Raw genomic sequence first — 14,248 nt, 5'->3', positions numbered from 1 at the left:
TCGATCAATGAGAGTACCGCTGATGTGTGTATGGGTGGGAACCGAGCTCTCTGGTGGTGGTGTCCCCTCTGACTCTGTGGTACTCAGACTGAAGAAATCTGAGATGTGTCTCTGGGACTGTCTCTGTCTTTGCCCATTCAATAGAGCGTCTCTATGTCTCTGAATCTCAAGTAGGAATAATCCGAGACATCTTTGATCCTGATATCTCATGACTCTGTCTAACGAGTCAAAACCATCTCTCAATAGACAATGAAAGCGTCCCCGTATCTCATAGTAGACTGTGCAGCGACATATATAGTGGAGCTCTGTCTCTGGCTCTGCATGGCATAACTGACATATCCTACTGTCTGCTGGTATGCCTCTGAATCTACCTGTCTCAATCCCAAGCTGGTGTGAAGATGTGCGAATCTGGCCAATAGCACATCGTAACCTATGAGATAGATGTGTGTCCATGTAACTGGGCCGTGTGACAAATCCGTCTGTCGTGAGTTGAAGAAGATGTTCTCTATAGAAAACCCTCTTCGTACCCAACTCCCGTGATGGTTCTATCCATGTCCTCTTGTTATCAAGCTGGATAAGATCCTACCGAATGAGTCTAGTAGTCTCCATCCGTGTAAGAGCCAAGGATGGTGCATCAAGAGAATACTGGAAAGGGGGCAGCCTGTCCATGCTGAAACCATGCCTCTGAAACCATGAGCTCATCTCTGCATACCAACATGATGTATCTCCCTGTAATGCCAGCTGTCTGGATGACTCGAGAGCAAGCCTGGCATACCTGTCCCTGGTGGTGTCCCATAAGCTGTGTACAAATGATACTGATCTGGTGAGTGCCTCAACCTCCATAGGTGGGGCAGCCAGCTCCGCTCGTATGATGTCATGTGGGACTGAGGCCTTGGCTCTAATCAGCCTAGAAATCATAGATATCAGGGGTCTCTCCATATTAGTCCATCCAGCACTGTCAATAGACGGTCCCCAAACCTGAACCGCGTAGTGCATAACTGAAGCGACCAAAGTATCGAAAAGCCAGAGCTTTGTTCGAGGTTCCTGGAACTGAACCTGCGAACAAATCCTCTCTAAACCACCTAGGGCTGCATAGGCACGAGTCAATCTAGTGTCTGCTGCCACTTTCAGTGTGAACCTCGGTCCACTAAAGACCACCCCAAGATATGTGTATGCATCAGTGTACTCCATACTGTCCTGTCCATATGTCAAAGTAGGTGCTGATCTCCTAACCCACTGTGGTGTGGTATTAAATACCATGACCTTGGTTTTACCAAGGTTGACAGACAATCCACTATCCTCTGCAAAACTATGCAATGTGTCCAAATGTCTCTGCATACCCTCTGGCGATTCTGATATCAACACGATATCGTCAGCATACAATAAAAGAGGGATCCATGTCCCTGCAAGCTGAGCACCTCTATCTCCTCCTCTGTCAATATAATCAGAGACCCCATCAACATACATACCAAATAAAGTAGAGGACAGTGGGCATCCCTGTTTCACTCCGATGGTGGAGTGAACTATGTCGGATATCCCCTCTGATGTGCGTACATGACCCATCACTGAACTGTACAATGCCATGATCCCCCACATCAGCTCTGTGGGTACCCCCAATTCCATAAGCCGGTGCATCAATCTGGCCCTCGGCACTGTGTCAAACGCTTTGCGAAAATCCACAAAGCTGCAGTATATCCGTCTACCATGTGCTCGACCCTCCTCAATGATAGCTCTGAGTGTAAAGACATGATCTAGTGTGGAGAAACCCCTTCTGAAACCAGCCTGCCCAGGTGCTCGTATGCCCATAATCTCTGCCCAACTGCTCAGCCTATGCTCGAGGATGGATGCATATAACCGTGCCAATGTGTGTCCTACCATGATAGTACGGTAATTCCCCGGCACTGTGGGGTCACCTGTCTTGAAGATAGGTACAATAGTAGATAATCTCCAAGACTCAGGGAGACCCTCACACATGACACGGTTGAATAGCCGTGCAAGCATCTCTGCCAACAAATCCCCAGCATGTATAATGTGCTCTGCTACCAAACCCTCATGATCCTGTGCCCGTCTGGTCTTCATCCTGTCAATGGCCTCCTTTACCATCTCAGTGGTAAAGAAGGTGCTCGTAGCCGGACATGGCTGTGGTGGGTCTGGTAATGGTGGTTGTCCAGGTACAGTGTATAAAGATGTTGCATACTGCCCCCATATCTCTGTAGAAGTAATCACTGGTGGGGGAGACTTCTCATGGAATAGACGCCAAGCCTCTCCTGAATCTCTACTAAGGAAGAGCTGATATAAATCTTGCTCCATCTGGACCAAGAAAGCTCGCTTCTTCCGCCGCACTAGTCGTCGTGTAGCAATGCGAGACTGTCTATAGGTGATCACTCCCAATATAAGGTCCCGCTGTATCTGAGCTCTCCTCTGTCTACACTCCTCATCATACCAGTTGTTCTGAGGCATGTGTCCAGAAAGACGTCTCTGCCCCGGCTGAGTGTGTGGATATGCCTCTGTCGCTGCCCCATGTAATGTCACTGTCAGCATAGATGTGATCTCCTCCACTGTGTATACTGGCTCTGATGTGCATAAAAGCCTACGTATCTCCTCTACATAGACTGAATCAGTCTCTGGTGTAAAAGTATAGCGTGTATGTCCACCACCCCGTGACGCCTGAGATGTATTGTACTCAAAGGAGACTGATAATGTTAAAAGTGCATGATCTACTGCTATCCCAACTGGCCTGGGCCCCACTGTGAAATCCTGAATGTGAGAGATAAAGCTCGGATGTGTCAGAACATAGTCTACAGTGCTGGACCCATGTCTATGTGGAAAACAAGTAAAACCTGTAGACAATGGGAAAGTCGTTAAGCCATTCAGTATGGCTAAACTGTGAGTAGTCGTCATCTCTCTCAGGTATCTCCCATACTCTGTATGCTCTCTGTCGTGTGAGCATCTCTCAAGCCCCAAATCCTCTGGCTCAAGCTCTCTAAGCATCTCTTCTGATGTGTCATAGAAGACTGTCTGTGAGCTGCCTGTACGGGCATTGAAATCCCCCAGGAGTATGATGTCTCCATCTCTGGAGAACTCCTAGATATCATCATCAAGTGCAGAGTAAGGAGACTGTCCTCTGGGTGAAGCATATACTGAAGTGCTGGGAGGAAAATAGCATATGGCGATGTACAAGAAACGTCCAGTCTCTGCCCTTAGCCTCACCCACAAGTATCTGGCCTGATCATCTCTCCGAACTATGTGCAATAGTGGTTGGAGCTCCTCTCTAAAAAGAACTGCTACACCTCCTCATCCTCTAGTCCCATGTGCAGTTCTGGTGCATGTCCTACAAGCTGTCTCCCATCTGTATCCTGATATGTGCGGCATCAACTGTCCTGGAGCCTGATGAGTCTCTGAGTAGAAAACAATGTCTCTGTCTCTGAAGCTATCCTCAAAGGCCCCCACATCAAGTCTATACGAACCATTACAATTCCAAACTGCCATCCTGAGAGTGGTCCCATAGGTCTCGCACCGTCATGTAGAGCGGTGCTCTGTAATCACTACTCGTCCATTTCTGTAGAAAGCTAACTTCCCCTTCTCCCTTGCTGCTATAATCTCTGGCATGACCTCTCTCATATGTGCAAGCTGTGAGAGCGTAAGATCATCTCCTAAAAAGATACCTGTTTTCTTGAGGGTTGGCCTCTTCTTTAAAAAGTCTTTCTTTTCTTCCATGGAGGGAAAGCGCAAAATGAGAGCCCGTCCTTTTGAACTCTCCCCATTACCTTCACTCTTCTTGCCCACTCTCCAAGCTTGTGTGTGCGAGGGCTTCTCCACCCCCATCATGGACATGAGGCTCTTCACCTCTTGGTCCACCTTATCTGAATCTTTTAGGCCGGTCACTCTCACGTGTAGAGCGCGTACCCTTCTTCGTTGTTCCTCTTCTAGTGTTTTGTTGATGATGTCGGGTGTAGTCGGAATTTCCTTGCCCTTTCCCTTCTTGACAACATCAATCCATTTTTCAGCCTCGTCCATTTTCTTTTGCGTTTTGGAGAGAACCTCCACCCATGAGGTCTTCATTTCTCCTTCCTCCTTTATTTCTTTGACTTGTGCTCGTATACTATTCAGCTCGTCAATCATAGATGGCTGAATTTCCCCATCTTCAAGGCGTCTTCCCTCTTTGGTTTCGTCGAGTTCCTCCCGAAGGGCTGAGATGCTACTTTTTAAAGCTTGAATTTCATCCCGGAACTCCTTGCGTTCTAGTTCCCTCGCCTGTTCCTCCCTCCTTTTCCATTCGAGAATTAAATTCTTCTCTTTCTTCCACTCATCCATGTGAGCTTTGCATTCTTTCAACTCCTTTTCAATGGCTGTCATCCTCTTGCTTGTGACCATGTAGTGCGCCGCCATTTGTCTTGCCTTATTTGTTTCACTTTCTGAGAGAGAGGAGAGAGCAACCTATGCGCACCGCATTATGCATACATATGTTTCCCCATTCAGCCTACATGGCATATGTTTGCTTTCTGTATGTGTCAATTTGCAATTTCTGTGAGCTTTGCAGTTTTCAAATTCCTTGCAAATAAATCCCTGCAGGTTTGATGAACGTTGCAAGCCGGTAAAGCTGGTGGGCACTGCAGAGGGTGATGGCGATGGGAAGTCTAGCACTGTGTTGATAAAGAGAGAGAGAGAGAGAGAGAGAGAGAGAGAGAGAGAGAGAGAGAGAGAGAGAGAGAAATAAAATGAAATGATATATTAACGTCTACAAAAGGCCAAAATGACCTATGAGACCAAACTGATTACAATGGTGAGTCTAGTACCAAGTTTGGGTACAAACAAAGAAAACTACAAACTAGAAACTGAGATAGGAGTGCTACCGACTCCTATGGGTGGCTGGTAAGCTAAGCAAAGGTATAATGCCACAAAGGTACAAAATGGGGATAAGTGTCACCATGATACAATATAGCAGGAGCATGAAGTCTATCCTGATCAACACTCCGGGTGTCATGCTAGAATCCTGCGGATCCTCTGCCGCAATCTCTCCCCTCCTCAGTCGTGGTCGTCTCGATCTCCCCAACTCTATAGCTCGGTCAATGAGAGTACCACAGGTGTGTGTATGGGTGGGAACTGAGCTCTGTGGTGGTGGTGGCCCCTCTGCCTCCGTGGTACTCGGACTGAAGAAATCTTAGATGCGTCTCTGGGACTGTCTCTGTCTATGCCCTCTCAATAGAGAGTCTCTATGTCTCTGTATCTCAAGTAGAGATAATATGAGACATCTTTGATCCTGATATCTCATGACTCTATCTAACGAGTCAAAACCATCTCTAAATAAGTAGTGAAAGCATCCCCATATCTCATAGTAGACTGTGCAGTGACATATGTAGTGAAGCTCTGTCTATGGCTCTGCATGGCATAACTAACATATCCTACTATCTGCTGGTATGCCTCTGAATCTACCTGTCTCAATCCCGAGCTGGTGTGAAGATGTGCGTATCTGGCCTATGGCACATCGTAACCCATGAGATAGATGTGTGACCATGTAGCTGGGCTGTGTGAAAGATCCGTCTGTCATGAGTTGGATAAGATGCTCTCTATAGAAAGCCCTCTTCGTACCCAACTCCCGTGATGGCTTTATCCATGTCCTCTTGGTATCAAGCTGGATAAGATCCTACAAAATGAGTCTAGTAATCTCCATCCGTGTAAGAGCCAAAGATGATGCATCAAGAGAAATACTAGAAAGGGGGCAGCCTGTCCATGCTGAAACCATGAGCTCATCTGTGCATACCAACATGATGTCTCCCTGTAATGCCAGTTGTCTGGACGACTCAAGAGCAAGCCTGGCATATCTGTCCCTAGTGGTGTCCCATAAGCTATGTACAAATGATACTGATCTGGTAAGTGCCTCAATCTCCATAGGTGGGGCAGCCAGCGCCGCTCGTATGATGTCATGTGAAACCGAGGCCTTGGCTCTAATCAGCCTAGAAATCATAGATACCAAGGGTCTCTCCATATTACTCCATCCAAAACTCTATCAATTCACCTTCTTCCATCCACTTTGTGTCCATAGGTGGATAGCTTTCAAACTTCACCAAATAACGTATTGCAACCTTTCTTTCTTTTCGCCTGTCGTCTAGAAGACTCGGCTGAGTCTTTAGCCTTCTCTGCATTTCTTGACCCTTGGGAAGCTTCAGGAGTCGCTTTTGAGAACGACCTCTTTGCTGAATTTTTCTTTGACTAGCCCTCTTTCACGTTGCCCTGGAATCCACTGTCTTCTCCCTTCAACAAGACATAACCAGTATTGGCGACTTCAATAAGCTAAGTAAGGGTTTCCACTTTATTCTTTATACAGTAGTCCACAACAATACTTCTCTATTTGCTCTGTCAATGGCACAAACCTCCACAACAATACTTCTCTATTTGCTCTGTTACTTAGAGCAATGCTTTACAGAACCTCCGATTGTACTCCTCTAGGCTCTTGCAAGTAGCTGCAGTGAGTTGGTGCAAATCCGTCATGACAGCTTCAAATTCATTTGACAGCCACGCAGATGCCAAGATTTGCTTGAAGTATATCCATGTGGCAGGTGCCTGTCCTTGCATCGACAGTGTTGTCCACCATGAACGCGTGTTTCCTTTCAAGAAAGTGACAGCTTTCCTGACCTTGGAGGCCTCTGTAAAATTCCCTCCTTCATAAGCTGTATGAACCTGATGGAGGAAAGTAAGAGCCTTCGACTTGTCTGTAGCGCGGATAATGTGTTGTGCTCTCTACAGTGTGGGTGCCCCTCAGTGCAATGTGCGTGACAATCTCACTCAAACAAATGAAAACTCTCTCAAACAGAATGAAACACAGAAACAATGGATAACAACAGAGACACAACAGTGGGCTAGAACATGTGGACTCGACTAGCTCAAAGAACCATGTACACACTCTGGCGTGGCAGCACACTCAGCTCCAGCCCAGGACTCACAGGTACAAATGGGGTGTCGAGGCTCAGATGTGCAAGGATGGTGAAGCAATGCTTTCTGTAAGACTCACTCTAGACGACTACGTACAAGATCAAAGGTGAAGAAGATGATAACATCACCAACCGCTACTACTCATATGTACCACCATAAAGAGCCACCAATGGCTCATAATGTCAGCCATGTGGTGTCCTGGCCACGAGGTCCACTAGACCACCGTCGGTAGGTACCATGCCACGTGTCACTCCCTAGACCAGAGGTCCGTCCAGAGGATCCGTCCAGTGTGAACCAGACCCAATGTAGCCAACTGTCCAACTGTCTGCCCTGTGAAGTGACACTGTAGCCCTGCTACAAGTTGCCCGCCACAAGACCGCTCACCGTCTCGGTGAGAGGAAATACTGAAAAAACTGTGAAAGAAAACCATTAGATAATGCATATGTACATCCTTCTTGAAGCAGGTTCTAGGCCCAAAAATGGAGTTTAAACACACTGCACTGCTTGCAAATTTTTAATCCTTTGGAGAAGCGGGACGCAGTATGATTTCATAATCCAAGAATCCCAATTGGCAAAACATAATAAAGCTCCACAGCAGGAAGTAAGTGACCGGTAGCTCTTCAACCAATCGCAACCAATCGATATCAAATGTTTAGCTCTGACAAATGAAGTGTGCCTTAAGCATTGTCCTGAGTCAACTTCAAGTTTTGTTTGCCACTCAGACTTTTCAGGCTTCTTCTTTTGCTGCTTCACTCGTGAGTACGCAAAGACTCCAGCCAAAGCAATACCAGTGCCAATGCCATTGATGGGGAAACAGGGGTCCTGAAGAAAAGAACAAAGGCTGGTTAATGCTTCTTGAAAAGTTCAAAAGTTTTATAACAGGAATCACACCTACTGAATCATTGAAAATCCAATGTGAATCAGTAGGTACGTCTACTTCTTTTAGCAGATTTTTCCACAATACATTTACGCTAGGTGAAATGGCTTTGAAACAATAACTAAGTCATTTGAAAACCTCGTTCAAAGAGGTGTTACAAGAAGCAGCTATAAATCTAGGTTTTATAGGATCTTTGTGGAATTTCCAAACGATATATAAAAAAAGGTAATTTAGGCTGGCACTTGAAACCAAAAGACTTGCAAAAGTCTTGATGTTTCAAGATAATCTCTTGCATCGAAAGATCACAACCATTGTAATTTTGAGAGTTTACTCCACCTAACAAGCATTTTAAATAGAATTTCTTGCACGTTACAACAAAGTTATTAAAGCACTTATCTACGTAAGATTACAAAATCATGATGAAATTTCCTAAGAGCATAACAATCAGAAGCAGATAAGCTATTCCTTCCTGAAGAAACGTTCCTCAAGCAAGATGCTAATTTCAAAGAAGCTTTCTTGAGGACTCCTAACGACTCCTCAAACTTTACTACAAAACTAGAAATTCCTTTTTCTATGGCTTTGAGAAGGGAAGAGTGTCATCCGAGGAAGGGAGCCTATATTTAGTACCCTAGAAGAAAAAGAAGAGTATTTTAACGTTGTAGGAAACTATCCCAAAAGACCTTAAGAAAAGGTCTTTCAAGGAATCAAAAGGAAGAAGAGAACAATCAGTAGTAACTACATGACCCAAAGCTCCATTTACATAAGAAAAAAAAGGCGGCTTCGCTACAAGGGCAACCAATACCTGAGATTGCTAGCCTTTATTGCTTTTTAAGATTACGTTCGATGTAACTATAGTTGAAAGCGTTTTGTCCTAAAGTTTTCACATATTTGAAAGCTACAACGGGATGGTTCCATACCTTTCTCACACAAGGATGGAGAGCATCCAAAGCTTCTTGAGATCTCAAAATAGAGCTTAATCCAATCTTGTCGAAGTCCGGGGAGGTAAAGATAGTTCTCAACAAATCTTTCTTTCCAACCAAGAGATTTATCAGACTAAGACACTTGGACTTCAGAAATTTACCTAGCAGTACTCGAAGTTGAGTACTATGAGACTTCCTTAGCTCCAAATCTTCATAAGAGTAGTTCTCAAGGGTATACAAGAGCTTAAATAGGATCCTTATATTATACCTCTCAAATAATTTATAAGAAAAAGAACCCAACTCCATGACTCTAGATAGGTAAATCAATCTCTATTTGTTATCCCTATGTGCAAAAACTCTAGGGTTAGAAGGGCCATCACTCTCAATTCTAGATGTGCAAAAACTTTAGGTTTAGAAGGGCCATCACTCTTAATTGTAGAGATTGAAACCCTGGGGAGACAACTTGATTGATTCGAGGGATAGAAGGTGGATCTGAACAAGAATCTTTAGGAATCCAGGCATTGCATCTTCACGAGTGTCTTCACTTCGCTTGGTAACTTCACTCATTCTATCTTTGCTTCTATTTCCGCTATCCCACTTACAATGTCACAGTCACAAGTCTTCACACCGTTGCGGCCAAAGTGGCACATCGTTACACAATCCTACTAAGCATAAACACAAAGCTTTTGGCCATTGCAATGCAAACCTAAATTCCAAACTAGAAAAATGGCAACACTGTGAGGAATCCCATCTTTGCGGATATCGTTGAAGTGAAATGGCCTTGCAGGCAGTGTAGCAAGTTCAGATTACCGCATAACAGTGGATTTCGGTGTTAAAACAAAACACAAGTCCAGTAGTAGACAGCCATTGTAATAAGACCGGAAAAGTGGATGGATGCCTTCGTGAAGCCATAGGGTAGTTGAGCTAAGATGTATCTCAGAATACAAAGGAATGCAGTCAGTGTTGCTGATAAAGCTTAGTGGAGAGCTGAAAATGCTGCCAATGCAGTCAAGCATGAATGAAAGGACCTCTTCCACCCATATCTGAAGCTCAAATGAACAGAAACAAGGAGAAGAGGTTGGTTGAGAAGTTTTTAGGAGATTTGATCACCATCCAAATCTCAAGCTTAACCGAGAGGACAAGTAAAATTATGTGCTTTGGGTGCATAAGGAGAGTTTGAGGGGCCTCATGCTTCGCAGCTTAACAATTGCTAGTAGACAAAAACGATACAATAACAGGCATATGGTTAAGCATGCTTACTGTGTCTGCAGCAGTTAGGTTAAGACCAACACCACCCGCTCTGGTAGTCAGAAGAAATACAGAAGGCATTGTTGTATCCATAAAACCTTCTCTATCTTCAGAAATGATGCTCTCGGCATTGAATTTGCGTGCAGCAACAAACCTCTCTTCGGCTCGTACTGATCCATCAAGCCGTTCGTAAACATATCCTCGGAACTCCAGATAATCCTGGAATGGCTCACAAAAAGCAAGCCTCAACCCCATCATAGAGAAGAAACCAAAATCAAAAACAGAAATAATGAGTTGGGTGCACCAACCTGAAGTATGTCTAATGTGCGTGTCATTTGAGCATAAATCAAAACTCTATGTTTTTTGATATGCAAACTTTGAAGAATCGAATCCAAGACCATCAGCTTTCCACTAGCCTGAGAGTTACAAGCGTCTAATGTTGGATTACAAACAAGACTACTGCAAGTCTTGCACCAAGTATATGCACTCAAATACAGCTGAACTTAAATTTGTGCACAAACAACTGACAAAAGCACACCTTTATCAAATGGTCTCCTTCTTCAAAAGGCTCTGGCTCCACACCATCAAACAAATATGGGTGACTACAAGCTTTTCTTAGTTGAACAACCTGTACATGTACGCCATGAAGTCTAAAATATGTGATTCAATGAATCAATAACATGAAGAACATAATCCATAAGCCAGATTCAGCCTTGGCAAAACAAAAATAGCTCTCAGCTAGCAAGACAACATTGAACAAACGAAAGGTTGGTGACAAGATATTGAGGATGAAAAAGTCACACAAAAAACAGCAGCAACTGCAGTAAAGTTAGGAGGACACCTTGTGATTATGATGTAAAATAAAGGGTGATAAGCAGTATCATTTTTGCACTACATCATGCACCTCTCCATCTGACCCACATTGCTGAGGAATCAGGATGATCACCATTGCCCATGGTGCAGTTGCACCAGCAAAGATTTCTACTAATTTGAAACTATGCCTCAATGAACTTTTTAAAAATCGTTGACCAGGCTTTTGTAATATTTGTATCGAGCCAAAGTCTATTCTTTGTCATGCCACCTTTGGTACCCTCATTTTGTACCAGGACCATCTGTCTCTCTAGCTATCTACCTCACCATCCATAGACAAATATATACTTGCACATTGTGTCTCCATGTGCACCCATGTTCTTTGTTACCTCTACGCTTTGAGAAAGACCCTACAATTCCCCTTTTCCATAAAAGCGATCCTTTTACAAACATTACGGATGTTCCCCTCAAATGGGACAGATGTCAATAATCTTGCACAGAATTAGTGTCCAGGAGGTGACCACCTCAGCTGCAAGGCTCTCTTCTTATTCTACAAAAAGAGAAATACGGATAGTATCTTTTCCATATATGTTTGCAACCCCCTCTTAATCCTTCAGTATATCTAGTAAATTTCCATGGATGACTTTCACCTTGAAGTCAACCCATATTGTGTGTGTAAAGGAGAGACTATTGTCACCTCAAGTTTGTGAATTTTCTTTAGACTAAGAGCCATAAATGGCAAGCACCTATCTGTTCTATTTTAATAATTTCATCCACATTGAGCGTGTAAAGAAGGAGAGAAAATTACCGCCTCAAGTTTGTGAATTCCATGCATAGAAAGGAAACGTAAAAGCAAGAACCTATCCAGTTTATTAAAAAAATGCCCCTTACAGAATGTAGAGCTTACGATGTTTTGCAATGATATCTGAGATGCCCCACCATAATTTTGCAAAAGTTTGGGAAGCTCCTTCTTAAGCACAGAGAGGTAAACGTCCTTTTGCAGCGGTACTAGCCTTGCCATTCTTCAGAATATCAACAGACAGTACTCAATAACATTCTGCCTGAATTTGACGATAATATGAACAATCTTTTGCAATGCTTACATGGTGACTTCCGACAAAGAAGGCAAAATAAGACTTTTGTTTTGCACCAAAGCAGACTTGGTCCGACGAAGCATGAAAACATTCAAAATGGTCTTTAGCAATTTCACATCCGCATCATGTTCTTTGGTAGCACCTGAAATGATTTTGCTTACAAAAAGGCTCAGATGGTGAAAACATTATAATTTATTTCCTCAATTCCCATTAACCATGTAGAAATTTAAATCTTGTGTCTTCTTTGAATGTTTTGATCCAGATGTTTTACAGAGAATAATATTGAAAGCATAATCAAATTTTGAGATCAAATTTGTCAAAATCCTAACTTAAACTTATCCTTGCAAAGCAACATAGTCTCAGTAATGCTTACTACCATGGATTGCTGAAATTGGGAAAGTCTTCAAAAAGTCTTCCAGATTGTTGAAAACCTTAGGCATGCAGAAGTGTAGCAATGACCATAATTCGGCAAGATTGTTCTGTATTGGTGTTCCTGTTAGCAACAATCGCCTAGGCATCATGTAGCTGCTATCCAAAGTTCTATAAAGAACCTGCATGCACAGCATTTTTCAACAAATTAGTCATGTCTTCAAAAATTTCTCTCTCAAATGCTCTCGTCATTCGTGTTCAACTAGAAAACAAACATCTTCACAATTGTTTTGTTTAGACACAATGGCCTTACCTGCTTTCTTTTTTTTCTTTAATCTTCCATTAACTGAAAACTTAGATTCATACAGAGCTCTGCAAAACTTGCTCACTCAAATAACATGCAATCTAATGCCCTGAATCGGACCAGTGCACCCTGGTTAATAACTTGGAAGAGTTTTCTTTATATCTTTCATTGGTAAGTAACTTGTCTGACTTTCAGGTCGAAAGGAAAGACTTGTATTCTGAACATTGATGTAATGGGTATAATGACAACTAAGTTTGTGAGACCCTTTTCTTTCTTTTGGTACCACAACAAAGTGCATGAAACTTTTTCCTTTTCTTTGGGTAGCATATAGCAGTATGCTTCATAATGGGTAGGAAACAACTAAACCAACCCCAGCCAAATGCTTGGAAGGAGGAACTATCTTTCAACATGATTTGGAGAAATGAACCATTACATTGTAACCTATCAAGACGAGAGAGGTGCAACAACAACGAGCCATCCCTCCCCATTCAAATCTCCGTACATCTACACCCAAGTTCCTTGTAGGTATGTGCTCAAAAAATGATAACATTGAGCCTTCCAAATTTTCCACTTTGTCTGGCTGCTAAAGATTCTTCAACATTACCCTGTAGAAAAGTTAGATGTTGATCAAATAGGTGGAGAATAGGGCATGAGTTTTCGCGATAGATTGTCTCCAACTGGCTGAAAAAACTTAGCAGCTGCAAAAAAAACGCACGTTTGACGCAATTCTTTGCAACAAAACTCCACAAAACGCAACCCCAATGAAGAGGGTTGTAAACTTGCAAGTAGAATCCCTCAAAACTCCATGGACCATGTGAGTATTGAACTAAGAAAGGTGTTCAAAAGTAGCCTTCATAATAAAATGAAAGCATAGCATTTCTGAATGATCAAATAATGTACAAAGGACCTCTTATATAGGCATGTGAATAACTACATCGGATTTTGTAGACAACTTGGGTAGACTTTCTTAAAGGCTTCAAGAAAATGGGGAGATATGATCCTAAAAGATTCCAAAAATATATTCTCCTGTAGAAAAGAGTCAAGAGTGCACTTACACAGACGGGTTTCACATGCTATAGAGGTGCTAGACATAGGAGAGGGTTCATACACGAAGAGAGGGATAAGCTAAGCTTACCAACAACCCTCCCTTAAGCTAAGCTTCTGCCAAAGAGGGTTTTATAAAACCAAAGAGCCTCCCCTTAATGGGTGTACACTAGACAGACAAAGAGGTGTCCCCATTCAAAGAGTGAAGGTGCAGAAATATGTAGACCCAAACAAAAGACAAAAAAGATGTACAAAGCTTCAAAGTATATCTCCATCAGAATCATACGAAAAATTTGTTCTGTCACTACCTTCTTTTTTGACCATATTGATTTGGCTTTACCTTTTCTTTTGTCATGGTCGGTTATTCCTTGGTTGTTGCCTTTGTGAAACGAACAAACGCAGAGTGGATCTCCCGGCTACACGGACCGGCGCCTACAAACACGCGTCAGACGAACCACGCGACCATAGCCACCATCCAGCAGCTCCCCCATGCTGGGGCCAGCGCCCGATGACGTAGACGTGCACCTGTAAGACCGGGTGTCCCATACCACTCGGCCTCACCTCCTCGAGGTGACCTCGAGCACTCCTAGCCTCACGGGCTAACCACTGGCACTGGGGGTCGTTTTCTTCTACATTTCTCTCTCCAAAAAAC

The 14,248-nt window shown here is 43.4% G+C and overlaps 1 protein-coding gene across 3 annotated transcripts in view; it reads right to left on the bottom strand.

The window, feature by feature from the left end:
- Nucleotides 1-14,248, bottom strand: part of ASG3 (SNF2 domain-containing protein / helicase domain-containing protein) — a 77,255-nt gene that overhangs the window by 16,178 nt on the left and 46,829 nt on the right. For all 3 annotated transcript variants that reach the window (XM_086501409.1, XM_086501407.1, XM_086501408.1), the window contains exons 5-10: nt 12,256-12,430; nt 11,889-12,021; nt 11,693-11,807; nt 10,514-10,603; nt 10,284-10,391; nt 9,988-10,194 (exon numbers count right to left, since the gene is read on the bottom strand). In XM_086501409.1, coding sequence (XP_086357535.1) covers nt 9,988-10,194; nt 10,284-10,391; nt 10,514-10,603; nt 11,693-11,807; nt 11,889-12,021; nt 12,256-12,430 — 828 coding nt within the window. The remainder of the gene's footprint in view (nt 1-9,987; nt 10,195-10,283; nt 10,392-10,513; nt 10,604-11,692; nt 11,808-11,888; nt 12,022-12,255; nt 12,431-14,248) is intronic.

Source organism: Adiantum capillus-veneris, chromosome 26, assembly GCF_014529385.1.
Source record: "Adiantum capillus-veneris isolate H3 chromosome 26, ASM1452938v2, whole genome shotgun sequence".
Classification (NCBI taxonomy): Eukaryota; Viridiplantae; Streptophyta; class Polypodiopsida; order Polypodiales; family Pteridaceae; genus Adiantum; species Adiantum capillus-veneris.
The sequence above is the reverse complement of the archived record's forward strand: the minus strand, read 5'-3'. Positions and strand labels throughout refer to the sequence as shown.